Source organism: Echiichthys vipera (assembly GCF_963691815.1).
Source record: "Echiichthys vipera genome assembly, chromosome: 9".
NCBI lineage: Eukaryota > Metazoa > Chordata > Actinopteri > Perciformes > Trachinidae > Echiichthys > Echiichthys vipera.
This window is the reverse complement of record NC_139834.1, coordinates 1,354,747-1,380,703: the sequence shown is the minus strand read 5'-3', so window position 1 is coordinate 1,380,703 and position 25,957 is coordinate 1,354,747. Positions and strand designations below refer to the sequence as shown.

General features: G+C 50.0%; 2 protein-coding genes across 3 annotated transcripts in view; one reads left to right on the top strand and one right to left on the bottom strand.

The window, feature by feature from the left end:
* The window catches only part of stk35 (serine/threonine kinase 35), a 232,329-nt gene that overhangs the window by 69,122 nt on the left and 137,250 nt on the right, over window positions 1–25,957 (top strand). The gene's annotated exons all lie outside the window — the stretch shown is intronic.
* On the bottom strand, window positions 249–24,714 carry dennd2da (DENN/MADD domain containing 2Da). Its single transcript, XM_083919384.1, has 17 exons — window positions 24,446–24,714; window positions 21,356–21,419; window positions 21,150–21,233; window positions 20,989–21,054; window positions 12,164–12,211; window positions 10,521–10,616; window positions 7,773–7,948; window positions 6,825–6,937; window positions 6,666–6,735; window positions 6,510–6,587; window positions 5,662–5,802; window positions 3,881–4,029; window positions 3,190–3,361; window positions 1,898–1,948; window positions 1,734–1,815; window positions 1,407–1,652; window positions 249–712 (listed from the first exon to the last, which is right to left on the bottom strand). The coding sequence occupies exons 1-17, from the start codon at window positions 24,473–24,475 to the stop codon at window positions 645–647; spliced, it is 1,734 nt and encodes a 577-aa protein (XP_083775510.1). The 5' UTR covers window positions 24,476–24,714; the 3' UTR covers window positions 249–644.

Genomic DNA, 25,957 nt, shown 5'->3' with positions numbered 1-25,957 from the left:
ATGTTCCCACAGATGCCAGGGCCCCAACAGGAGCAGTGTGCTACGTTACATTTGGTTGAAATAGCCAGTCTGGGGTCCTGAGGCCAGCCTGTGCATTGTTTATTATTTATTGTTTTAAAAAATAAAGCACGGGGCACGGGACGGAGGCACAGTGGGAGGGCGCCCTCAGTTATTTGTTATTCATGTGAGTCAGAGAGAAAAGCCAGAATAACGAGAGCAACAGACAGGTGTATTTTAAAGGTGTTGACTTTAAAAAGGAGACTTTATTTGAAATGATTTTCCTGCTCATCAGCGTCAGACTGAGGCGTCTCTCCTCGTGCCAGTGTTTCAGAGTAGCAGCATCAAAGCCATACAGTAACTCACACACGGATCCGTTTCAAACCAAAGGGACATAAAACACAGTGCAACATTCACATCTTTCCTATGAAGTCCTTTATATACAGGCCAGGGCCAGGGGCCGGGGCCAGGGGTCATGGGCCGGGGGGCCAGGGGCCAGGGGCCAGGGCTGGGCCAGGGGCCGGGGCCGGGGGCCGGGGGCCGGGGGCCGGGGGCCGGGGGTCCGAGGCCAGGGGCCGGGGCCGGGGCCAGGGCCAGGGGCCAGGGGTCGAAGGCCAGGGGCCAGGGGTCGGGCCCCCCGCTGAGAGCTAGTGTCTCCTCGTCTTGTCCTTTCTCTTCTTCTCTTGGTATTCAAGGATCTTTTTGTGAAATATTCCTGCAAGACAAAGAACAGGTTACAAAAACCCATGAAGTGGTAAAATGGTTCTGAACGTGACTGAAGTCGACTTGAAACAGATCAACGACGTTCAGACAATCAGCGCGTTTAAAGACCCGATTATATTCAGGTTCAGGTCGGACTCTGGTTTCTCAAACACCACGGAAACACCGTAACCCGGGTAACAGACCCGTGCCTGTAAACCCTTAACCCGGGTTATTATTGGGTTTCTCGTCTGCGCATGCTCCCTACTCCACTGCAGTGGCTTTAGACCCGGAAACAGAATAAACCAGGAAGCAACGGCGCCGAAAACAACAACAATAGAGAGTTCCCTTCAAACCCAGGGAGGACGTCACCATGGCAACCAGCATCAGTACCAAGAAGAGCCGTTTGTGTCCTGGTTGTGTCCAAAAGTCGGCCATTTTGCCCACGCTGGTGATTGTGACAAAGGTGAAGGTGGAAATAAAGGCGTGTTCAGAGCAGCTGCATGTTGGTGGAGCTCCACCTACTGTACCTGTGTGTGTGTGTGTGTGTGTGTGTGTGTACCGGAGGAAGAGTTACTCCCTCATTTTACCGTTCAACCCCCGCACATGGACACCAGGGACCTTCAGTCAGCTGGTTGTTCCCTGAACCGGGGGAAGAACGCTTTAGGGACCTGATGGGAGACGCACTGAGTGGCTGGTTGAGTCCTCACCTTGCTGCGGTCCGGGCTGCTGCTGCTCCACCTCCTGTATGAACAGGTCAAACATCTGCGTCTGGAGGAATTTCTTGACGTAGTGCCGAGTCGTCTTGGAATCGATGGCCTTGTAGAAACTCCTCTTTTCAAACACCCCCGGCTCTCCGGCGCCGCCGTATTTCACGTAGGAGGAGTAGTGACCCACTGTTCTCACAAAGAAGTGCAGGAAGGCCTCCGACACCACCCGGTTCATCTCCTCCACCGCTGAAAGAACGCACAGAGAACAGTGGTGACGATGGGCTTTGATCACAGTCGGTTAGTCTGCGGTCGTCGCCGTGGACTCACTTGAAGCCTTCTGTCTGTTTCTGAGCGCCTCCAGGATTTCCGTCTGGAGCTTCGGGGGCAGAATCGAGCTCTCGTCACCGATCTGGAGAACACAAATGTTTCCACCTGGACTCAGTGTTTGATTCCTGTGAATCTCAAAAACACTCAAACACTCAAAGACTTACTGAAACAATGAAGGTCTCCTCTTTGTCCTCAGACAGGTCGACCACCAGCAGCTGTTGGAGGAAGAAGAGGAAGCAGGTCACTCACTGAAACACTCAGACGCTGCCTTTCAACGACGTCTGGGTGTGGTCTTCATAGGGGTGACCCCCAACAGGATTCGCTCCGAGAGCCTGATTCTGTCGATCTCTCAGTCGAATCGTCGCAAAACGTGGTTATAAACCAATGGATTGTTCCATTTTGGCTGTGGGGGGGTGCAGATTTTACATATCGATGCTTGGTTTCTCCCACTAAACCACGATAAAGAGTCTGTTTATAAATCCTGCTGCTAAAATGTGAAAATAACTTGTGTGCTTTTAATCTGTTTTCTTAGTGTGCAGGAATAACCCCCACCCCCTCTTAGGACGCCCTCCCACTGTGCCTCCGTCCCGTGCCCCGTGCTTTAGGGTCCTTGTCCCCCCCTCCAGGCCCGTTTGTACTCACACTACCTGGGCCTCGGAGAATGCTTCTTGCTGCCTATACGTCATCACGCCGTAACACGTCACACGCATTGATGACGTCATGGCGATGCGTGGCTTTGTTTCCAGATCTTTCCGTAGACCTCGGAGTTTTTGTGCGTCTTGTCGACTGTTTTTGAATCTTTTCATCGACCAAATCTGCAGTAAACACTCCACCTCCGCATCACACCAACGTGAACCTTTCACCGCCATTGTTTGAAATGTCCGCGCATGGTCCCTCCTTCTTTTTTCTACGTCCCAACAGGCGCACAGGAAATGACCTCAGAACCGCCGTAGGCCTCGTGCTCGTACACGTGCGCACGCTCGTGCTCGTACACGTGCAAACGTGCTTTACTAAAGCCCACCTCTCCCAAACGGGCCGTGGACGGCAAGCATGCCGCTCCTAGACGTGGTATGGTTGCACTCACACTGGTCAAAGGAACCAGAATTTAGTGAAACGTGCTGGGGCACGGGACGGACGCACAGTGGGAGTGCGCCCTGAATCTCTGTGGGCGTCAGAAACACAACAGTCTGCTCCTGTTTCTGTTCCAACAACAAACACTTTGAATCAGAAATCAGAATCTCATCCTTCAGTGACCGTCTGCCTGACAAGCGTGACCACGCAGCGCTGGACCCACGTGCACCCGCATCTGTCTGCTTCCTGTCCGCAGCTCGCCACCGGATCAGAGCGTTTTTCATGAGCAAAAAAAATAGTTCGACTACAGGTGAGACGTGACCAATCAGATCCCACTGTGAACCATTTTAGTCGGGGTCACCCTTAGTGCTTCATGAGGACTCACATCGCTCTGGTCGGTGACCAGGTCCAGCAGGCGTTTCTGGACGCCCAGCAGGTAGGGGGTGGGCGCCGACACGACATCGATGAGGATCTCTGGAACAATGGAGATCAGGGTGTGCTGCCAGGTGAAGGGGTACAGGAGGGCTGCCACCGCGTGGATGACCTGGGATAAAGTGCTGTGGAGAGACCAGAGCCAACGTCAGGACTTAAGGGAAGGTCGGTTTCCAGTTAGGAGCCTAAACGTGTGCTAAAGTGTCCTCTAGGAGCATAAACGTGTGTTAAAGTGTCCTCTAGGAGCATAAACGTGTGCTAAAGTGTCCTCTAGGAGCATAAACGTGTGCTAAAGTGTCCTCTAGGAGCATAAACGTGTGCTAAAGTGTCCTCTAGGAGCATAAACGTGTGTTAAAGTGTCCTCTAGGAGCCTAAACGTGTGCTAAAGTGTCCTCTAGGAGCATAAACGTGTGCTAAAGTGTCCTCTAGGAGCATAAACGTGTGCTAAAGTGTCCTCTAGGAGCCAAAACGTGTGCTAAAGTGTCCTCTAGGAGCATAAACTGAGCTAAAGTGTCCTCTAGGAGCATAAACGTGTGTGAAAGTGCCTTTTCAATGGCGAGGACACGTTATATGTGCCCCCATCCCGTCCTTCAAAAGGTCTGTGCACGCCCCTGTGTGTGACTGTAAAGGCGAGCGTGCGTTACCCCAGTTCATCAGCGATGAAGACGATCCGCCGCTCTAACACAGCAGCAGCAAACACCAGCAGCACCTCCTCGTCCGTCAGGCAGCCGAAGAGCGTGGCGAAGTTCACGTGCTCCAGCCAGGAATCCAGGGGCCGCGTCAGACTGATGATCTGAGGAGAGGCACAAACACGTCACCATCACCTCCTCTGACACCTCCAGCTCTCACTACAGCCCCGTCTGATCCAGAGACGCCAAAGCCTGCGCTCAGAAGGAACGGATGAGAAGCAGGTTAGTTTTAGGATTTACTTATTTCACTTCACAATACGATGACTGCCATCATGAACACAGCCACAGAACCATGTGTAGACCTGTCACAATAACACATTTTACTGGGCGAGTGTCACAGCGGCTCAGGTGAAGTGGTTCACCGCGGTCGTTGGGTTTGAACCTGAAGTTCCCACACGGCAGCTGTGGCGTTCACTTTGAAACCAACGCCGTCTTTGTTTTTATTCCTCCAGATCTCAACTAGCGTGTCCTCTAAGCTGCTCCTCACAGGGCTCTCCTGCTGCACTCTGGGTAACTCCAGGGGTCACACACACACACACACACTTTTCAGAGGAGCATTATCTAGCGCAGGGGTGCCCGATTCTGGTCCTGGAGGGCCGCTGTCCTGCATGTTTTAGGTTTCTGTCTGCTCTAACCCCTTAGTCTAATCATGTGCTCGTCATCAAGGAGCTGAAGCTTGTGACAGGTTTGAATCTCGTTAGAATCAGGTGTGTTAAAGCAGGGAGGAACCTAAGGGCACACTCACAATGGGCCTCTGTCCCGTGCCCCGTGCTTTGGGGTACTTACAGAAGCCCACCTCTCCCAAACGGGCCGTGGACGGCAAGCGTGCTGCTCCTAGACGCGGTACGGTTGCACTCACACTGGTCAAAGGAACCAGACTTTAGCTGTGAAACCTGTTTGGGCACGGTTCGAAGGGACAGTGGGAGTGCGCCCCCAAGACAAGCAGGACAGCCGCCCTCCAGGACCAGATTGGGCCCCCCTGATCTAGCGTGTGGACACGTGTTCTGATAGTGTTTATCCTGTGTGTGTGCGTCCTCCACCCTGAGGCCGGTTGCAGCATCAGTGAATACTTGAGAGGGGAGGTGTTTGGTTTCTGCTCGCAGGTGAAAGCAGGACAGGTTCAGACAGCTCCACAGGACCACACCCACCCGAGGAGCTCACCGTAAACACGCTTCTTCTCTACATTTTTACAGAGTGAGCAACAAGGCTGAGTCCTATTTCTGTAACACCGTGACCTCACAGCACACACACACACACACACACACACACACACACACACACACACACACACACACACACACACACACACACACACACACACACACACACACACACACACACACACACACACACACACACACACACACACACACACACACACACACACACACACACACACACACACACACACACACACACACACACACACACACACACACACGCACACACGCACACAATCACACACACACACTCACACTCACGCACAATGACACACACGCACACAATCACACACACACACTCACACTCACGCACAATGACACACACGCACACAATCACACACACACACTCACACTCACGCACAATGACACACACACCCAATCATACACACATGCAATCACACTCACACACACAGACTTTGATGAGTATCATCAGAGTCGGAGTGGACTCTGATGATACATGTGTGTCATGTCGGAGCGGACTCTCTTGTGGAGCAGCAGCAGCGGTTTGGGTCTGACCTCGGTTCCTGACTCGGGGATGAAGCTCTTGATCTCCACGGTGTTTCCTGGAGCGGGGAACGGCGACTCCCTCAGCTTCTGCATGAACGGGTAGATCATCGCCATGGAGATCTGACGCCGCTTCTCCACCTCGTCGAAAATCTGCACACACACACCGTCACAGGATACAGGTAAATACTAATGTAACACACACTCACACACCGTCACAGGATATAGGTCAATACCAATGTCACACACACACACACACACACACACACACACACACACACACACACACACACACACACACACACACACACACACACACACACACACACACACACACACACACACACACACACACACACACACACACACACACACACACACACACACACACACACACACACACACACACACTAGAGAAACCGTGACTTCTAGATGGCAGACCGCTGCTTTACAACAACAGTTGTGAGTTTTCCGAGGTGGCCCTGAACGCACCATGGAGGCCTGTGGACACAGACAGGCTGAATGTTTCCACACCGGTGCCTTCAGGGCAGCCGGAGGATTTCACGGTTCACTTGTTCCTCTGACTCCATCAGCGGCGTCTCAAACACGCAGCTGCAGGCGCTAAAGGTCCAAGCTGCAGAATCTTTACTAACAGCTATTTTTTTAAATAACACACACACACACACACGGGGCGTTTTCAGGGGGTTTGACATTTTCATCGCCTCCATTGCTTTTGCTGTGAATGCACGTTAAGTTGCACGCTACATCCTGTAATCACGCCGTTCTGTTACAGCACATTAATATGAGCTGAAACATACGAACAAAGCTCCCTCCTGTAAGTGAAGCAGAGCTGAACACACCTTGGAGAAGAGGCCGAAACAAGCCAGCGTGCTGATGATGCAGTAGGCCTCAGGCGGCCGAGCTCCTTTCCCTCCAGGCTGCAGAGTCAAAGGAGATGATGTTTAGTAAACACTGGAAAACGCTGAGTCAAGTCAAGCTTCAGTCCGCACACTGACCAGTAACCTCCTGCAGTATCCGTTCCTTCTGCTGCCGTCGATCTCAGTCAGCACAAAGGAGAACGTCTCACTGGAAACGCACGGAGGACAAACTCAGAACAGGGACGTGCACCGCACTCAAGCGTCAGTGCAGGTTTACAAACCACCCAACAACCGCACCTGTGGTATTCTGTCAACGGGGCCCAGCTGATGCCCTCTGGGAAACAAAAGAGCGTGATGGCCCTCAGCGTCTTCTCCTCTTCCTCCTTCTGAAACCTCGCCATCCCGTCCCTCTGAAAGTAAACACGCACACACACACACACACACACACACACCTCTGTTCTTTAAAAAGGAAAAACACGTTTTATCAGACACACACTCACGTTATATGACCGTGTCTTGGCTGGTTCTCCATTTACAGCGCCAAATCTCCTTTGCCTTTTCTCAGGGCGCACTCCCACTGTGCCTCTGTACCGTGCCCCAGCACGTGTCACGGCTAAAGTCTGGTTCCTTTGACCAGTGTGAGTGCAACCGTACCGCGTCTAGGAGCGGCACGCTTGCCGTCCACGGCCCGTTTGGGAGAGGTGGGCTTTAGTAAAGCACGTTTGCACGTGTACGAGCACGAGCATGCGCACGTGTACGAGCACGAGGCCTACGGCGGCTCTGAGGTCATTTCCTGTGCGCCTGTTGGGACGTAGAGAAAAGAAGGAGGGACCATGCGCGGACATTTCAAACAATGGCGGTGAAAGGTTCACGTTGGTGTGATGCGGAGGTGGAGTGTTTACTGCAGATTTGGTCGATGAAAAGATTCAAAAACAGTCGACAAGACGCACAAAAACTCCGAGGTCTACGGAAAGATCTGGAAACAAAGCCACGCATCGCCATGACGTCATCAATGCGTGTGACGTGTTACGGCGTGATGACGTATAGGCAACAAGAAGCATTCTCCGAGGCCCAGGTAGTGTGAGTACAAACGGGCCTGGAGGGGGGGACAAGGACCCTAAAGCACGGGGCACGGGACGGAGGCACAGTGGGAGGGCGCCCTCAGTGTACGGAGCATAATGATCCGTCTCACTGCAGGTTCACTTCGTCAGGTCGACCTACAGAACATATATCCTTCACACTGACCTTGGGGAACTGGTAGGTGATCTGAGGCTCGTAGCTGCTGCCGTCCTTGGTCTTCTTGAGGCTGACCACCACCAGGTACTCAAAGAAGTACTGGCCGCTGGCGTAGCGGTGCTGCCTGGACGTGTTGTCTGCCACCACTGGGTCCAGTGGCCCGGTCGGCTCAGGGTCTCTGCTTTCTGCACAGACATGTGGACATACAGAGGGCTTTAGCTTAAAGGTTAACACTGTGATCCACGTGGAAAGATTTCCAGGCCTTATTGGGTCAGAGCCCGGTCCCTGACCTGTGACGGCTCGTATCGCAGTAGGCCTGGACCTTTACCCTGCTGTGGAGGCTGGAAGGGTGGATGGATAGAGAGACATGGAGACATGGCTAAGACAGAGCCAGGTGACTGTGAAGAGGATCCTCACTAAAGGGAAGCAACAGAACGTGGATTTCTGTACATGATGGAGCTGAACCTGAACACCATGAAACACTGATTTAAGCTGAGTTTGCATCGTGGCTGATTATTGCTGTACAACTGTGATTTTAACGCCTTCTGACACTGATTCATTTCTCCATGTGGGGATCGACCTTTAATACGAACCCGACCATTAAAGTGTCGGATTAAACACAAAACAACATTCAGGCGACAACGCTGCAGTGGAAACACATGAAAAGCACCTTTAAGTGTTTTCCTCTCATTTACCATCATACTCTTTGTGTGTGTGTGTGTGTGTGTGTGTGTGTGTGTGTGTGTGTGTGTGTGTGTGTGTGTGTGTGTGTGTGTGTGTGAACTCTGTGAACTCACACTTTAAGATCATACCTCCCATACCCGCGTGTGCATCTATGGGTAAGTTACTGACTGTGGTGGAAAACCAGGATTCAATTAAGTTACTTTGTGGTTGAAGCGTCAAAAAATCTTAAAGGACGCTATAAACGTTGGGGAAACCCTGAGGAGCTGTAGAGGAGTTGATATTTTATAATCAAACTGATGACTAAGCTGTTTGTGAGCACTAAAGGGAGGAGTCATTGTCCTGATGTTTGCCTGCAGACGTCGGCCCTCACGACTCTCTCCAGAGACCCGTCGACTGCACTCTGCTGCTCTGCTCAGAGACCGTTAATCACCCCCACAACAACAGCCCAGCGTCGTCCTGTCTTCTTCACTGGCTGCCAGCCGCTCCACGTGTTCTCGGCTGCATTCCTCCCTTTATGTCTGAGAGAAAAGCACTTTTTCCCCTCAGCCTTGTGTCTGTGTTTGAGGCCTGCTGCTGCAACTCCCACCACACTCACAGTACACGCAGAAATACTCCAAACTTAGTTGAGTCCACTGGTCCCTAATGAAGGCAGAGTCACAGATGATACACTCACATAAAGTCCAGAATGGAGGAGAAGAGGAAACTGGGTCATGCAAAGGGTTCATCCATCAGGTGAAACGCCAAATCATTGTCGACCCCATACATTTTGAAATATCTGCTGTCAGTCCTTAAGGACGCACTCGTGCTGTCCATTCGTACTGTGCCCCGTGCTTTAGGGTGATTGTCCCCCCTCCCCCCGTGGCCCAGGCCCGTTTGTAATCACATTACTTGAAATGATCCGGGCGGCTGCACGAATGCTGTTTATACGTCACCACGCCTCGGGGATTTAGTTTTGTCTGACTGTTTTTGAACGTTTCATCTGATCCAATCTGCAGTAAACACTTCACCTCTGCATCACACCACCGCGGCATCTTTTTAAATGTCTGTCACGGGGAACAGAGGCATAAACAGACATCAGGGCCGCCGTCTGCCTCGTGCTTGTACATGTGCAAACGTGCTTTACAAAAGCCCACCTCTCTCAACACACTTGCCGTGCCTGGGCCGGTACGGTTTCACTCACACTGGTCAAACAAACTAGACTTTAGCCGTGAAACATGTTTGGACACGGTACGGATGGACAGTGTGAGTGCACCCTTACAAACTGTCAGCTGGTTGAAAAGGCTGTTTCGGACGGAGGATCAATGAGTGTGTGTGTGTGTGTGTGAGAGAGAGCGAGAGAGAGACAGAGAGAGAGAGAGAGAGAGAGAGAGAGAGAGAGAGAAGGTCGAGCAAGCAATACAACGAATAAGTAACGCGAGCGCCGTAAATCCAGACCAAAGGGAAATAAAAAGTATTTTTGCCGTTTCATCACAACTAGAAATGCTTCTATAACAAGTATCTCACTGTTCATCCAGCTACGAAAACAAGCCTGAAAAGACGGAGGTTAGAACGGAAGTGCAGAGAGGCGTTGCTATGGAGACGATACACCGTCCCACTGGTGTGAACTGGCAGGTTTCAGAACCTTGCAAGTTTCAAATCGTCTCGTTTTGAACCTTTCGTCTGAAGCTGCTGCTGCAGATCCACCTCCGCTCACTGGTGCTCTACTGAGTTGAGCCTGACACCTCAACCTCAACCTCAACTACAATAATAACAACAACAACAACAACGACAACAACAACCACCATGTATTGAGGAAGTGGATCAGTCGAGCGATGGGTGATAGAAAGGGTTTGGTACCAAGCTACTGACCAAATAAAGTTGGTACTGCAGAGCAACAACTCACATTCAGTCACATTTTGGTTCCTCAGAGCGCATAAGTGCAAGTTTCTCTGTCACGCACACACACACGCACACACGCACGCACACACGCACACACACACACACCCACACAGCTGAAAGTGGTCTGACTGACGGGAACAGTGAACAGAAAGTGGAACCATTTTCTCTGATGCAGGTGCGTTTTGAAACACTCACTTTCTCTTTTGCCTCTCCTGAAGGACGACCACATGGCGCTGAGCCTCTTCAGGGCCCCCGGTCGTCCACCTTCATCTTCACCTGACGGGATTTCTGCTGGAGACACAGAAGCAGCTGCTGCTCAACACTGAAACCTTCACACGGCAGCATTCACGGCTCTTTGTAAAGGCCGCGTCACACCAGCGTCTGCAGTAATGATCAGGCTGATGAGATCGACTGACGCAGGCACCAGCATCCACTGAGCAAACATGCAGAGTTTTTTCCACCAGGCTCCGCTCTGTTGTTGTTCTCAGTCGTTTCTGTGGTTAAATCTCATCAGTGTCTCTTTCTACTCTGAAGAAATAACGTCAGTTCACCAGAGAACGGACAGAGAAGTGCAAACTTCAACATCACCTTCCCCCTGAACTGTAAAAATTCCTCTGCATTTACGTTCATTTGTGTCAGTTTCTGATGAATAAACTCATGATTCATGAACTCGTCAGCCTGGGAAAGTAACTGTGACTGAAGTCATCAGATAAATGCAGTGCAGTAAAAAGTAGAATATTTCACTGATGTGTAGAAGAGCAGAAGAATAAAGGAGCATGTAAATAAAACACTAAATTAAAGGAGAAGAGCCTCAAACTTCACTTTAGTCCAATCACTGAGTGTAAACCTCTGATTCACAGGTTTGTTCATTTAATAAAGATTGTTTTTGACAAAGTTGTTGCACTTTGAGGCCTTTTATACTGTTTACATTGATAAGATAAAGACAGTATCTGCACTCCTATGTGGTTGTAGTGTTTTAAACAACCATTATTGTGACGCTCAGATTTTTCCAGCCCCTCATTTTGGATCATTTTCGTCAACCGGCACCAATTCCAAATTACCGTATTTCCCGCACTATAAGTTGCACCTAAAAACCTCCACATGTCTCAGTGCGCCTTATAATGCGGTGCTCCTTATATATGGACCAATATTGAGCCACAACAGGTCTCCAACTACGGTGAGCAGCCGCCGACTCTATTTTCCCCCGTAGAAGAAGTAACGCGCGGTGCATGTTGAGATATACGACTGTGTGAAGCGTGCCGTTTCATTTCCATGTGTGTGTTTGTGTAAAGAGCCCAAAATGGCTCCTGTTAAGAGACACGCTTACAACGCAGAGTTTACACTCAAGGCCATTAGTCACGCAGGAGAACACGGGAACAGAGCAGCAGCCAGAGAGTTGAACATGAACCAATCAATGGTGCCGAAGTTGAGGAAGCAACAAGACGACCTGCGCCGAGTAAAGAAGACTAAACAGAGTTTAGAGGGAACAGAGCGAGACGGCTGCAGCTGGAGGACAAACTCCAACAGTGGGTTGTTGAACAGAGAGCAGCAAGTAGAAGAGTCCGTACGATCACTGTTCCACTGAAGGCAACAGCGCTAGCACGCCAACTTAGCATCAATGGGTTTAGAGGCGGTCCTTAACGTGACCCCAGCCTCCACTGTAGCGTCTGTTCTATGCGCCTTATAGTGCGGAAAATACGGTACTTAAACAGCCCTGATATAAATACTCAAAATTCTAATCATGAACTCTTAAAACATGTGTTTGCAAATCTCATCTTTGGCGCCAAAATAAAAGTGTGTAACAGAGGAGAGAGTCCAGTCCCAGGTCCGGTTCTTACCGTGTTCTCCAGCCACGCCGGAGAGGAGGTTCCCTTTGGGCTGCTCACCTAAACGACACAGAGGAGAAGTTTGGTGAGAGCGCGTCTCTGTCTGTCACTGATGAGGAGGATTCATGCGTTACTTCATTTGTGTATTTTTAAAGGATGTACAAGATGCAAGATGACATTTCAGGTGCACAGTCAGACCCCAGGAGTCTGCTGCTGTGGTTGAGACAGACGAGGACGCTGAGCTCAGAGACCTTGTTGTCGTGGCGACAGATGTTTATTAACGGCTGAGGCTTCGGGGTCATTAACGGTGTGTGTGTGTGTGTATCGCAGCGTTCACAGTGAACGGTGCTGAATCATTTGTTTACTTCAAACTCTGACGGGAGAATTTTTAACTGCTGCTTTCAAATCATGTGGGAAAAAACAGCTTTCTACAGGAACAGTCTGTCAAACTCGTCTTTCAGACGGTAAATAAGGAATTTTCTGCTTTTATGAACGATTAACAGAGAAATCCAGGAGAGATGCTAACAGGCGGACATGGCTAACAGTGGTTAGCTCGGGGCAGCACGGTGAAGGCATTCAAAGGTCTTTTTTAACCACTAATGCTGCTGAAAATAACATCAAACCTCTGCAGCAGCAGGAGAAGAGTCCCTACACACACAACAAAGCAGCAATGGGCTCCTTCCACTGTAATGGACTTTACTATGAGAGGAGCTGGTACAGGGGCCAGTAGGTAAGTCTTTAAAACACTCTTTAATAAACTCTGGCTTCACTAACTACGCTGATGCTGCTTTGTTGTGTGTAGGGACTCTTCTCATGCTGCTGCAGAGGTTTGCTGTTATTTTCAGCAGCATTAGTGGTTAAAAAAGACCTTTTGGGGCGGTCCCAACAGGCGCACAGGAAATGACCTCAGAACCACCATAGGCCTCGTCTTCGTACACATGCGCACGCTCGTGCTCGTACACGTGCAAACGTGCTTTACTAAAGCCCACCTCTCCCAAACGGGCCGTGGACGTAGGCACAGAGTGGTTGCACTCACACTGGTCGAACGCACTAGGCTCTACCCGTAAAACCTGTTTTTGCCCGGTGCGGAGGGACAGTGTGAGTGCGCCCTAAAAGAACATTTATTTAAGCCTGTTATTGTCTGCGTCGTCTCTGTTCAGTCAGTGTTCAGTTGAAGGCTGGAACTTGAAGCACCTTTGAAAGAAAACACTCCAGTGTCACGAGGACGGCTCCTAAAGAGCTTCAGTGACAATAGCCGACCAAACCTGACACTGGTCTGCAGGAGGAGCGGGGGCTGGGGACGCCATACCATAGGTGTTCAAGCCCTGTAGCTCCGCTGGTGGAAGACTTGATTAATGACCACATACAGTCAGACACATTTAGCTTCTCTCTAGTTTATATATTTAACTCAGAGTGTATGGTTTACTGTCTATTGTTTTACTTTCGCCCTCCCACTGTGCCTCCGTCCCGTGCCCCGTGCTTTAGGGTCCTTGTCCCCCCTCCAGGCCCGTTTGTACTCACACTACCTGGGCCTCGGAGAATGCTTCTTGCTGCCTATACGTCATCACGCCGTAACACGTCACACGCATTGATGACGTCATGGCGATGCGTGGCTTTGTTTCCAGATCTTTCCGTAGACCTCGGAGTTTTTGTGCGTCTTGTCGACTGTTTTTGAATCTTTTCATCGACCAAATCTGCAGTAAACACTCCACCTCCACCTCCACCTCCAACTCGAAGTGTTCGACCACAACAGCAGGACACGGAGCTGAAAGCAGCCGGTTGTTAACGCCAGTTTACTGAGCGCCGCGGCTCCACTTTAAGGAGGGCGGTTGCCGTAGTGACAGAGATGTTAGAAACAGGAAGAACGCCTCCATGTTTAGTTTTTCATGTTAAACAGAACGTCACCTCCCTGATCAGTCTGCAGAGTTTGGTTTGTTGTTACGGTAAATATATAAATATATAAATATATAAATATCTGATTCATTCATAAATTCATCTGTTTGTCTTTAAACCTGTTTGAGGAAACACACGTGCGTCACAGAGAAGTTTATTCACATCTTTGAATTCTTTAAATAATAAACTTATTCATGGTAAATTGCGAGAGTATTGCCTTCAACACACACACACACCTCGTGTCTCACATGCACACGCATCTCATCTTGTCACACACACACATCTCATCTCGTCACACACACACACACACACACATCTCGTGTCTCTCACACACACACACACACACACCTCGTCTCTCTCACACACACACACATCTCGTCTCTCACACACACCAAACAGGCCTACCCCAGACTTAATACTCTTTTTGTTAGTAATAGTGAGTATTTTTCTTTTTTACCAATTAATCGATGGAATAATTGGTAAAATACTCGATTACATAAAGATTGCAGAGCTGCAGCCCTACGTTCAGTCTGGTTCCCCTCCCTGAGTCCTAACAACAGCCTTCACTGAAGGCTAAAGTCCTCCTTGCGTAACCTGTCGTCAGGACAGAATGTTTGCACTGTGTCAACAACAATGGCAGGTCCCACCCAACACCCTGCAGATCCACAGCTTCACACTCGAGCAGCTGCCAGGAAACAAACCAACCACGAAGCAAAGTCTCAGGTTTTAGTATCGTTTTCCTCTGAACATCCACAGTAAATCAGAGCGAGCCTTCCTCACAGGCTGCGGCCTGGCTGTGCTGCTGCTGCTGCTGCGGTGTAAATAAGAGGTTGAGCCGCCTCTCGCCCCGAGGCTCCCAAACATGTTACAACACCGTGCTGTCAGAGCTAAGAGAACAGGAATGGAGCAGCCACCGAGGCCACGACAACACCTGGATCCTGTTCACATGAGCTTCGGTTCTTATCCACCTCAACTTGTTTCTCTATTAGGGCGCCCTCCCACTGTCCCTCCGTACCGTGCAAAAACAGGTTTCACGGCTAAAGTCTGGTTCCTTTGACCAGTGTGAGTGCAACCGTACCGCGTCTAGGAGCGGCACGCTTGCCGTCCACGGCCCGTTTGGGAGAGGTGGGCTTTAGTAAAGCACGTTTGCACGTGTACGAGCACGAGCGTGCGCACGTGTACGAGCACGAGGCCTACGGCGGTTCTGAGGTCATTTCCTGTGCGCCTGTTGGGACGTAGAAAAAAGAAGGAGGGACCATGCGCGGACATTTCAAACAATGGCGGTGAAAGGTTCACGTTGGTGTGATGCGGAGGTGGAGTGTTTACTGCAGATTTGGTCGATGAAAAGATTCAAAAACAGTCGACAAGACGCACAAAAACTCCGAGGTCTACGGAAAGATCTGGAAACAAAGCCACGCATCGCCATGACGTCATCAATGCGTGTGACGTGTTACGGCGTGATGACGTATAGGCAGCAAGAAGCATTCTCCGAGGCCCAGGTAGTGTGAGTACAAACGGGCCTGGAGGGGGGGACAAGGACCCTAAAGCACGGGGCACGGGACGGACGCACAGTGGGAGGGCGCCCTAAAAGTCTGGCTTTGGATTGACAAAGTGAACCACACAGTTATAACGTCCGGGTACGGGAATCAAACATCCATTTCATTTCCAATATCCGCCTGCGCCCAAATCAAACTGCACTTAGAAACAGGTAAAGTTGTGGTTGTTAAAGGGCAAACACAGCAAACTATTCCGTTCAGCGTGTTTATGTTTATTCACCGTGCTGCAATAAATCGCTTCATCACGTGATGATGAGCTCGGTAACTTTGTCAGCCGCGATCATTTCCAGTTTTCCTCGTGTCTCTCCATCAGAGAGTTTCTACTGACCCCTCTGACCCCTCTGAACCCTCGTCACGTGTCCGTCACCTGTCAGCCGCACGCTCTCTCTGTGTGTGTGTGTGGGGGGCGGACCCCTGGGGTTACCCAGAGTGCAGCAGGAGAGCCCCGTGAGGAGCAAACACGGGTGGGAACAACAGAATAACTGCAGTGAACGAAGTCACCTGAACGCACCGGTGCGTCACATCTGTTCAAAAGCAACAGCAACTAAACGCAGATACAACAAACCTGCAGCAGAACCAACCCAGGAGGTTTGTTTACATCCATTTGACTCAGTGTTTCATCTGTGTGTGTTTTTATTTCACTTTTATTGACTTTGATCTGATGTTTGCACGACATCAACAGTGAAACAGGAACGGAGGCTCGGTGCACGGAGGCAGGGCTGTAACCAAAAACAGGCACTTCTGCACGGGCACAGAAGTGGACCTCAGTCTGTAAATGTGGCGTTATTACGGCGAAGTACAGTCTTGTTTGGCGATGGAGAACACAGGACGCCCCGCACCCCTGCACCCCCGTCAGCTCGTCTGCGTGGATCGATGGCTAACGGACGGAGCGACTGCGTGCTGACAGACAACATGAAACCGGATGTTAATTACGAACATGTACACGCATTTAAAAAGGCGCCATCCAGCTGTTACTATGGTTACTGTCACCGCTGCAGCTGCACTGATTTAAGAAGGATTTGATTTATTGGAGAATCGCAGCAGGGTTTTTTTACATAGTTTTATTTGTATGTTTCATAGTGACGGCTACAACTGTTGTGTTCGGTACGCACCGAACCGTGACTTTAAAACCGAGGTACGCACCGAACCGTGACTTTAAAACCGAGGTACGCACCGAACCGTGACTTTAAAACCGAGGTACGCACCGAACCGTGACTTTAAAACCGAGGTACGCACCGAACCGTGACTTTAAAACCGAGGTACGTACCGAACCGTGACTTTAAAACCGAGGTACGTACCGAACCGTGACTTTAAAACCGAGGTACGTACCGAACCGTGACTTCAGCGTTCCGTTCACTGTCACCGTGTGCACGCTGCCCTTTAACACCGTTGGTTCTGCAGGTTGTTTAACTGTTCCCAAAGGTCCTGACTCACAGTTTTGCCTGTTTTATTATTTATTTCTTTATTATTTCTGTTGTGTGTGTTTTTACTCAAGTTTGTTGTTAAAATCGACTGAGCGTCCATTTTATTTATGGTTTTGTTTCTTTATGTTTAATATTTTCCAGTTTTCGTGTTAAATATTCTTTAGAAACAAACATTTATGGATCTCTGAAAGGCTGCACTTGCTTTATTATCACTTTATCGTTACATCAGATTAAAAAATAGTCTCAAAACAGCAAAATTACGGCTTAACGCAATCATTTCTGATCAAAACACAAACACGTCAGCACTGAAACAACCAGGATCTGAGGCTCAACACACTGTGTGTTTGTTGTTTTGGTCATTTTCTCACTGGTTTTGTATTCGGACGCATGTTTGACCGGTTCTGTTTGTTCTGTCCTTCTTTCTCTTGTTTATTTACATATTTTTAAATATATATCTCGATGCTTTTTGGCTGATTCAGGCTTTTTTAACCCATGAAAGATCACGTGTTTCATTATATTCTTAAATAAAGTGACATTAAATGAATCCTCCTGTAACAGGCTGCTCTTCCTTTCACTTCTCCCCTCCTCAGAACTCAAACACACCCCACAGACCCCACAGACCCCACACACCCCACAGACCCCACACACCCCGCAGACCCCACAGACCCCACAGACCCCCGCAGACCCCACAGACCCCGCAGACCCCGCAGACCTCCACAGACCCCGCAGACCCCGCAGACCCCACACACCCCGCAGACCCCACAGACCCCACAGACCCCGCAGACCCCGCAGACCTCCACAGACCCCGCAGACCCCGCAGACCCCACACACCCCGCAGACCCCACAGACCCCGCAGACCCCGCGGACCCCACAGACCCCGCAGACCTCCACAGACCCCACACACCCCACAGACCCCACAGACCCCGCAGACCCCACACACCCCACAGACCCCACAGACCCCACAGACCCCACAGACCACACAGACCTCCACAGACCCCGCAGACCTCCACAGACCCCACAGACCTCCACAGACCACACAGACCCCACACACCCCACACACCCCGCAGACCCCACAGACCACACAGACCCCACACACCCCACAGACCCCGCAGACCCCACAGACCCCGCAGACCCCGCAGACCCCACAGACCTCCACAGACCCCACAGACCCCACACACCCCACAGACCCCGCAGACCCCACAGACCCCGCAGACCCCGCAGACCCCACAGACCTCCACAGACCCCACAGACCCCACACACCCCACACACCCCGCAGACCCCACAGACCTCCACAGACCCCGCAGACCCCACAGACCTCCACAGACCCCACAGACCTCCACAGACCCCGCACACCCCGCAGACCTCCACAGACCTCCACAGACCCCGCACACCCCGCAGACCCCACAGACCCCACAGACCCCACAGACCCCGCAGACCCCACAGACCTCCACAGACCCCACACCCCGCAGACCCCACAGACCCTGCAGACCCCGCAGACCCCACAGACCCAACACACCCCACACACCCCGCAGACCCCACAGACCCCGCAGACCCCACAGACCCCGCAGACCCCACAGACCCAACACACCCCACACACCCCGCAGACCCCACAGACCCCGCAGACCCCACAGACCCCACACACCCCGCAGACCCCGCAGACCCCACAGACCCCGCAGACCCCACACACCCCGCACACCCCGCAGACCCCACAGACCCCACACACCCCGCAGACCCCGCAGACCCCACAGACCCCGCAGACCCCGCAGACCCCCACAGACCCCACAGACCTCCACAGACCCCACAGACCCCGCAGGTCACTGGAGCAAACTCATGCAAGTGTCGCTCCTTCATCACGTGGTTCACTTTAACTTCATACACGGATGTGCAACCTGCTCGCGCACAGGTGACCGTGCACGTTACGCGCACGTTACGCGCAGAACTAAACCGCCCGGTCCCGCAGTGACGTGCGCGTTTCCGCCCCTGTTGTAACTTTAACAGTGGAAATGGGTCGGAACACACATTCAGGCTGAGTCAGCTGTTCGGCGGCGCACTCACTCCATCGGCTCCGGAGGTCGGTCCGCCCGGGCCCCTTCCTCCGCCGCGGTACCGGCTCGCTCATGGCTGCGTGACTCCGAACACACGGTGGCTCCTCTCGGCTGCTTTTGTCAGAACAACCCGCAGCAGCGGCGGCACTTCACCGCCTCCATTGCCGCTCACGCACCCTGGCTCTCGAGCTCCGCAGGTTCAAACAGCTCTGCTGCCGGAGCTCGAGCGGTCCTCTCGTGGTGCGTTTAAGGCCGCTCCGAAAAAAACGGCCGATGAAGTTTTTTCCAACTGTTGACCGCTGTTCTATCAAACTGAACATTGGACGGATACACGTGCAGATTAAGTCTATCATGCCCTCTAGCTGCCAAAACGTGTGTCAAAGTGTCCTCTAGGAGCCAAAACGTCTGTTAAAGTGTCCTCTAGAAGCCAAAACATGTGTTAAAGTGTCCTCTAGGAACTGAAACGTGTGCTAAAGTGTTCTCTAGGAGCTAAAACGTGTGCTAAAGTGCCCTCTAGGAGCCAAAGCCTGTGTTAAAGTGTCCTCTAGGAGCCAAAGCCTCTGTTAAAGTGTCCTCTAGGAGCATAAACGTGTTAAAGTGTCCTCTAGGTTCCAAAGCGTGTGTTAAAGTGTCCTCTAGGAGCCAAAACGTGTGTTAAAGTGTCCTCTAGGAGCATAAACGTGTGCTAAAGTGTCCTCTAGGAGCATAAATGTGTGTTAAAGTGTCCTCTAGGAGCCAAAACTCGTGTTAAAGTGTCCTCTAGGAGCATAAACGTGTGTTAAAGTGTCCTCTAGGAGCATAAACGTGTGTTAAAGTGTCCTCTAGGAGCATAAACGTGTGCTAAAGTGTCCTCTAGGAGCATAAACGTGTGCTAAAGTGTCCTCTAGGAGCCTAAACGTGTGCTAAAGTGTCCTCTAGGAGCATAAACGTGTGTTAAAGTGTCCTCTAGGAGCATAAACGTGTGCTAAAGTGTCCTCTAGGAGCATAAACATGTGTTAAAGTGTCCTCTAGGAACATAAACGTGTGTTAAAGTGTCCTCTAGGAGCATAAACGTGTGTTAAAGTGTCCTCTAGGAGCATAAACATGTGTTAAAGTGTCCTCTAGGAGCATAAATGTGTGTTAAAGTGTCCTCTAGAAGCCAAAACATGTGTAAAAGTGTCCCTCCAGCTGAAACCCTGAAGCACCACGCAGTGACACAGTGACGCAGTGACTCAGAGCGTTGAGTGAGAGCAGGCCAGAAATGCTTTTACCTTCTTAGGAACCTGTTAAATGTCACAGCGCTGAATCAGGCACGACCTCAGATCCACTTTGGCAGGTTATGGTTTTGAGAAGCTGTTTACTAAAACCAGCAGCTGATGATCAGAGAAACACTCTGACGACATCATTTTCAGAGGCTCGCATAAGCTTTCACATGTTCAACATCATCATTTTACTTTAGTATTATATTAATAAATCATCATTTTAAGGGTCTTCGTGTAAAGTCTGCTCCTCCCCAGTTCTTCTCTCCTCTTCCTTTTCTCCCAGTGGATAAAATCGACTTTACGCGTGATTGAAATGGATGAATATGAAAATATAAATCTTTTTTTTAACGCGTCAGTGTCAGAAACGTTCATTTGTGTTGAAGTGGAGGAGCAGATATGAACGTTTACTTTGGTAATCCACTGTAATGGACTTTACTATGAGAGGAGCTGGTACAGGAGCCAGTAGGTAAGTCTTTAAAACACTCTTTAATAAACTCTGGCTTCACTAACTACACTGTTGATGCTTTGTTGTGTGTGTAGGGACTCTTCTCATGCTGCTGCAGAGGTTTGCTGTTATTTTCAGCAGCATTAGTGGTTAAAAAAGACCTTTGAATGCCTTCACCGTGCTGCCCCGAGCTAACCACTGTTAGCCACGTCGGCTGTTAGCTTCACACGTACCTGTCTTCTTCACCGGCTCCTGAGCGCAGTCCAGCTGTGAGGCACCGTCTTCATTTGGGGCCGACTCTGTGATCAGAAATGAAAACAACAACATTTGACTTTGACGTGTTGTTGTTCCTCAGATAGGGACACACTGATGTGCTGTGTTATTGTGTGTTTACCTTTTCTTAGTCTCTCCCGCACTGATGAAAAGGACAGCAACCCTCTGCGCCCGGTCAGCCCGCCCTCTTCATAACTGTTGCTTTCTGCAGAGATTGACACGTTGACACAATGACGAGTTATCAATGAATAAAGAAGCTGATTGAGATCCATTGTCTTTCACTGAATCAGGACTTTAGTGCACTCTAACGTTAAACTACGTTCTTACTTTTAAGTCGTAAAGATGAGAAGCTGAAACTCCTTCTGGTGTTTGGAGACAGTTGCTCCGAGTTCTGAGAGGAAGCAGAGAAAAGATGCATCAAACACGGGAGGATGGATGGATGGATGGATGGATGGATGGATGGATGGATGGATGGATGGATGGATGGATGGACGGATGGATGGATGGATGGATGGACGGATGGATGGATGGGTGGATGGATGGATGGATGGATGGTCAGGTGGATGAGTGGGTGGATGGGTGGTTGGGTGGATGAATGGATGGACAGGTGGATGGATGGGTGGATGGATGGATGAATGGATGGATGGGTGAATAGGGAAATTAAATATCCACTGATGTTCACCCTCAGCCTCAGAGTGTCTCTCCCTGACTCGATGTAGGCTGCGCTCTCTCTGCTCTCCGCTCTCGCTGCTCACCACAAACAAACATGAAACACTAAACGCATCACTTCCTGTGCCAGAGGACTTTTCCCAGCACGGATCGATGACGGACCGAAGAGTAAACGTTAAAGCTTTACAACAAACTAAAATAATGAAACTCCAGCGATGACAGAAGCAGAAACACGCAGTCTTTAACAACTCTAACGCAGTGACTTCCCTTTAGGTCGCGCTCGCTCCCCCGGCCTCCGTGCATTCCACTCGTTCACTGGTGGTTTATGCTGCTGAGGAGTTTTCCCAGAGGACGTCAGCGTGTCCTGTCATTTCAGTCGGCTATAAATAGTGAGCGTGTCTTCCCATGCAGAAGCCGTAACGCTCATGTACAGTTCATGCAGTTTGAACTCCGCACTCACTGCACAGGCTGCAGCCGCTGTGGCTCAGTGGGAGCAAAGGAAGCGCTCCTTAAACGGGGTTTAGATCGTGTCGGGGACTCGACAACAACGTCAGTTTCTAAGGTCACAGCTGAGGAAAACTGTGTGCACCTCGCTGTCGAAATACAGCACTTACTGTCTAAGGGCGCCCTCCCACTGTGCCTCCGCTAACAGCAGAATGTGGCTAACACTGATTAGCTCGGGGCAGCACGAGAACGCATTAAAACAGCATTTTTTTTTGCCAGTTTTTCAAGCCTTTATTATGAAGGACAGACAGGAAATGGGGTGGGGGGGGCATGAAGCAAAGGCCGCAGGTTCGACTCTAACCTGCCGCTGCCTTGAGGACCTTCAGCTTCTTTACACAGGGCGACTTCTCTAACCGCTGAGCCACCGACCGCCCCTAAAAGGTCTTTTTTAACCACTAATGCTGCTGAAAATAACAGCAAACCTCTGCAGCAGCAAGAGAAGAGTCCCTACACACACAACAAAGCACCAATGGGCTCCTTCCACTGTAATGGACTTTACTATGAGAGGAGCTGGTACAGGGGCCAGTAGGTAAGTCTTTAAAACACTCTTTAATAAACTCTGGCTTCACTAACTACGCTGCTGCTGCTTTGTTGTGTGTGTAGGGACTCTTCTCATGCTGCTGCAGAGGTTTGCTGTTATTTTCAGCAGCATTAGTGGTTAAAAAAGACCTTTGAATGCCTTCACCTCGATGCCCCGAGCTAATCACTGTTAGCCACGTCCAGCTGTTAGCATCTCTCCTGGATTTCTCTGTTAATATTTACTTGTTTGATGAGTGTATTTGCTGAAAAGCACGCTGGGATGACTTTACGCTGGAGTTTCCCTTTAATCCAGTTCTCACTAATGACTAACTGTTAAGTGTTCACGCACAAAGTGCAGCGTGGGAGGAGTACGGGTCGATCAGCTTTGATGACACCAGCACTAAACGTCACAGCTGAAACATAAATACCCTGATGGAGTTATGGAGTCATCAGACACCGTGTTTATGTTCCAAACAAATACAAGTAAAGAGGAACCTGTTTAAAAAAACTCCAATAAGAACCAAAACTACGCTGAATTACAACAAAGGCTGTTACTCCGCGGAACAACTGAAGAAGAAGAAGAATAACTTTATTAATCCCACAATGGGGAAATTCTATTTTTTCACTCTATTATTTTTTAATCATGTTACACACACACACACACAACCTTTATACATGCAATTAATGGAGAGATGTCAGAGCGAGGGGGCTGCCAGTGACCAGCGCCCCGAGCAGTTGGGGGTTCGGTGCCTTGCTCAACAGCACCTCGGCAGTGCCCAGGAGATGAACTGGCACCTCTCCAGCCACCAGTCCACACTCCATTCATGGTCCACACAGGGACTCGAACCGGCAAAATATCAAAACTACAGCAACTCTTCAAAGACAAAACTCTGAATTCTGATGAGAAAAAGTAGAATTATTCTGTTTCTTTGTTGTTTTCTTCTCTCTTGTTCTCTTTGTTGCTGTTTTGCTGTGATGTGTTTTAATCCACGAGTCAAATATCATACACCGACCGATTCAAACTGAATTTTTAATTTATATATCATATAAAAATAAGCGTTGGTGGGACCAGAAAGGTATTTAACTTCTTCCTCTCTCTTTTAAACATGAACTCGATTATTGGAGTCATGGATTCATCACTAAGGACTTTTTTTGCTCATTATCATCTTTATTATTTGAGTTTTAACCTGTTCAATAAAGATTAAAATAAGATAAAGTTTCACTTCTAGTGACGCGATGATGTAGACAGGGAAACAGAGTGGACCATGCAAGAAGTATATCATTTAATATATGACGATAACTTGTGTTTATGCCACAATAAAGACAAGATATCGAATCTGGCTGCAGCACTTTGCTCTGGAAAGACTGTTCTAACAGAAACAGGTGTGCAGGAAGTTGAGGTTATGCATATTCTGTGGGTACATTACGTGTTACGTCACACCCCCTGCACTCAACATCCAAATGGTGTGCACTTGTAATCCTTACCACAGGAAGTAAAAGTGAAGTTCAGATCAAAGTTCTCCTTTCCTGCCGTCACGTGACGTTTACAGTGTCTTACGTGTTCGATTTCACTGTGTTTGGGTTTCTTAATGTCCACCGATCGCACCTTTATTTATGATCTCCTGCAGATACTGATGTAAACGCACCGTGTGTAGAGCGAGCGAGAACACAGCGAGTGAAGCAGCCCTGAAGTGAAAGTGCGGTTAAAGGCAGGAACACACTCACCACCTGTGCCTGCGGTGACGTCGGGTCCATTTGTCCTCGCTGAGCGGATGAAAGGAGCGTGTTTGTTCTCTGGATCCCGTTCTGGCGTTAGGACTTTCTCATAACTCTGATTGTATCTCGTCATCAACAAAGAGCAGCTTAAAGGCTTCTCCTCCACGGCGCAGGCAGCAGACCACTGTTGTCAGTGACGACGAAGCAGCAAGTGCACGTGTATGAGGAAGTGTTGAAATGAGCGGTTGACGGACTTTAGTCTCAAGCTGTGATTTCCTCTTTCAATGTTGATCCAAAGTACAGTGATGCAGGCGCCACGACGTGGGCGTGGGTGTGTGTGTGTGTGTGTGTGTGTGTGTGTGTGTGTGTGTGTGTGTGCAGTGGAATAACCTGTTCATCAGCTTATGGAACCGGCTGGTCCATGAACTGACAGGTGCACAATGATTGATACTGTTCACCTCATACAAACCTGAGTCTGCCTGTGTCGGCAGTTAAACAAAGAGTGCATATGAGACTGTCTCTCTTTCTATTCACTCACCAATAATCAGCGGCGTGCACGGGGGGGGGCAGGGAGGCGGTCGCCCCCCCTCATGGCCAAATAGTTGAAAAACGTGTGTTAAAGTGCCCTCAAGGAGCCAATATGTGAGCCAATACATGGATTCAAACCTTCACCTCATGAAGAGCGCCCCTGTCTGAGGCCGTACGGTCTACGCGGATTCAAACCTTTACCTCATGAAGAGCGCCCCTGTCTGAGGCCGTACGGTCTACAGGGATTCAAACCGTGACCTCATGAAGAGCGCCCCTGTCTGAGGCTGTACGGTCTACAGGGATTCAAACCTTTACCTCATGAAGAGCGCCCCTGTCTGAGGCCGTACGGTCTACAGGGATTCAAACCTTTACCTCATGAAGAGCGCCCCTGTCTGAGGCTGTACGGTCTACAGGGATTCAAACCTTTACCTCATGAAGAGCGCCCCTGTCTGAGGCCGTACGGTCTACATGGATTCAAACCTTTACCTCATGAAGAGCGCCCCTGTCTGAGGCCGTACGGTCTACAGGGATTCAAACCTTTACCTCATGAAGAGCGCCCCTGTCTGAGGCCGTACGGTCTTCATGAGGTAAAGGTTTGAATCCCTGTAGACCGTACAGCCTCAGACAGGGCGCTCTTCATGAGGTAGAGGTTTGAATCCCTGCTGTTGGAGCAGCAGAGAGTTGCACAGGTTCTTCCTCGACATCGTTGTCAAAAGTAAAGCTGCGTAAAAAAGAACAGGTAAAGGTAGAAAAGGTTCACTTCTAATGACGGCTCCCATTCAAGCACACGCACACTGGAGGGAGACGCCACCGCAGTGATGGAGGCGTGTTCACTTCGTCTGTTCGTCTGCATGAACATGAAGCATGGAGAGTGTCTTTGTGCACTTTGTCTTCCTGCTTCACAGGAATTAAGGATTGAGTTGCTTCATCTATTGGTAATTGAGCAACTGAGGTCTCAAACTTGTCAGTGTGACACTTTACAGTCTCACGACA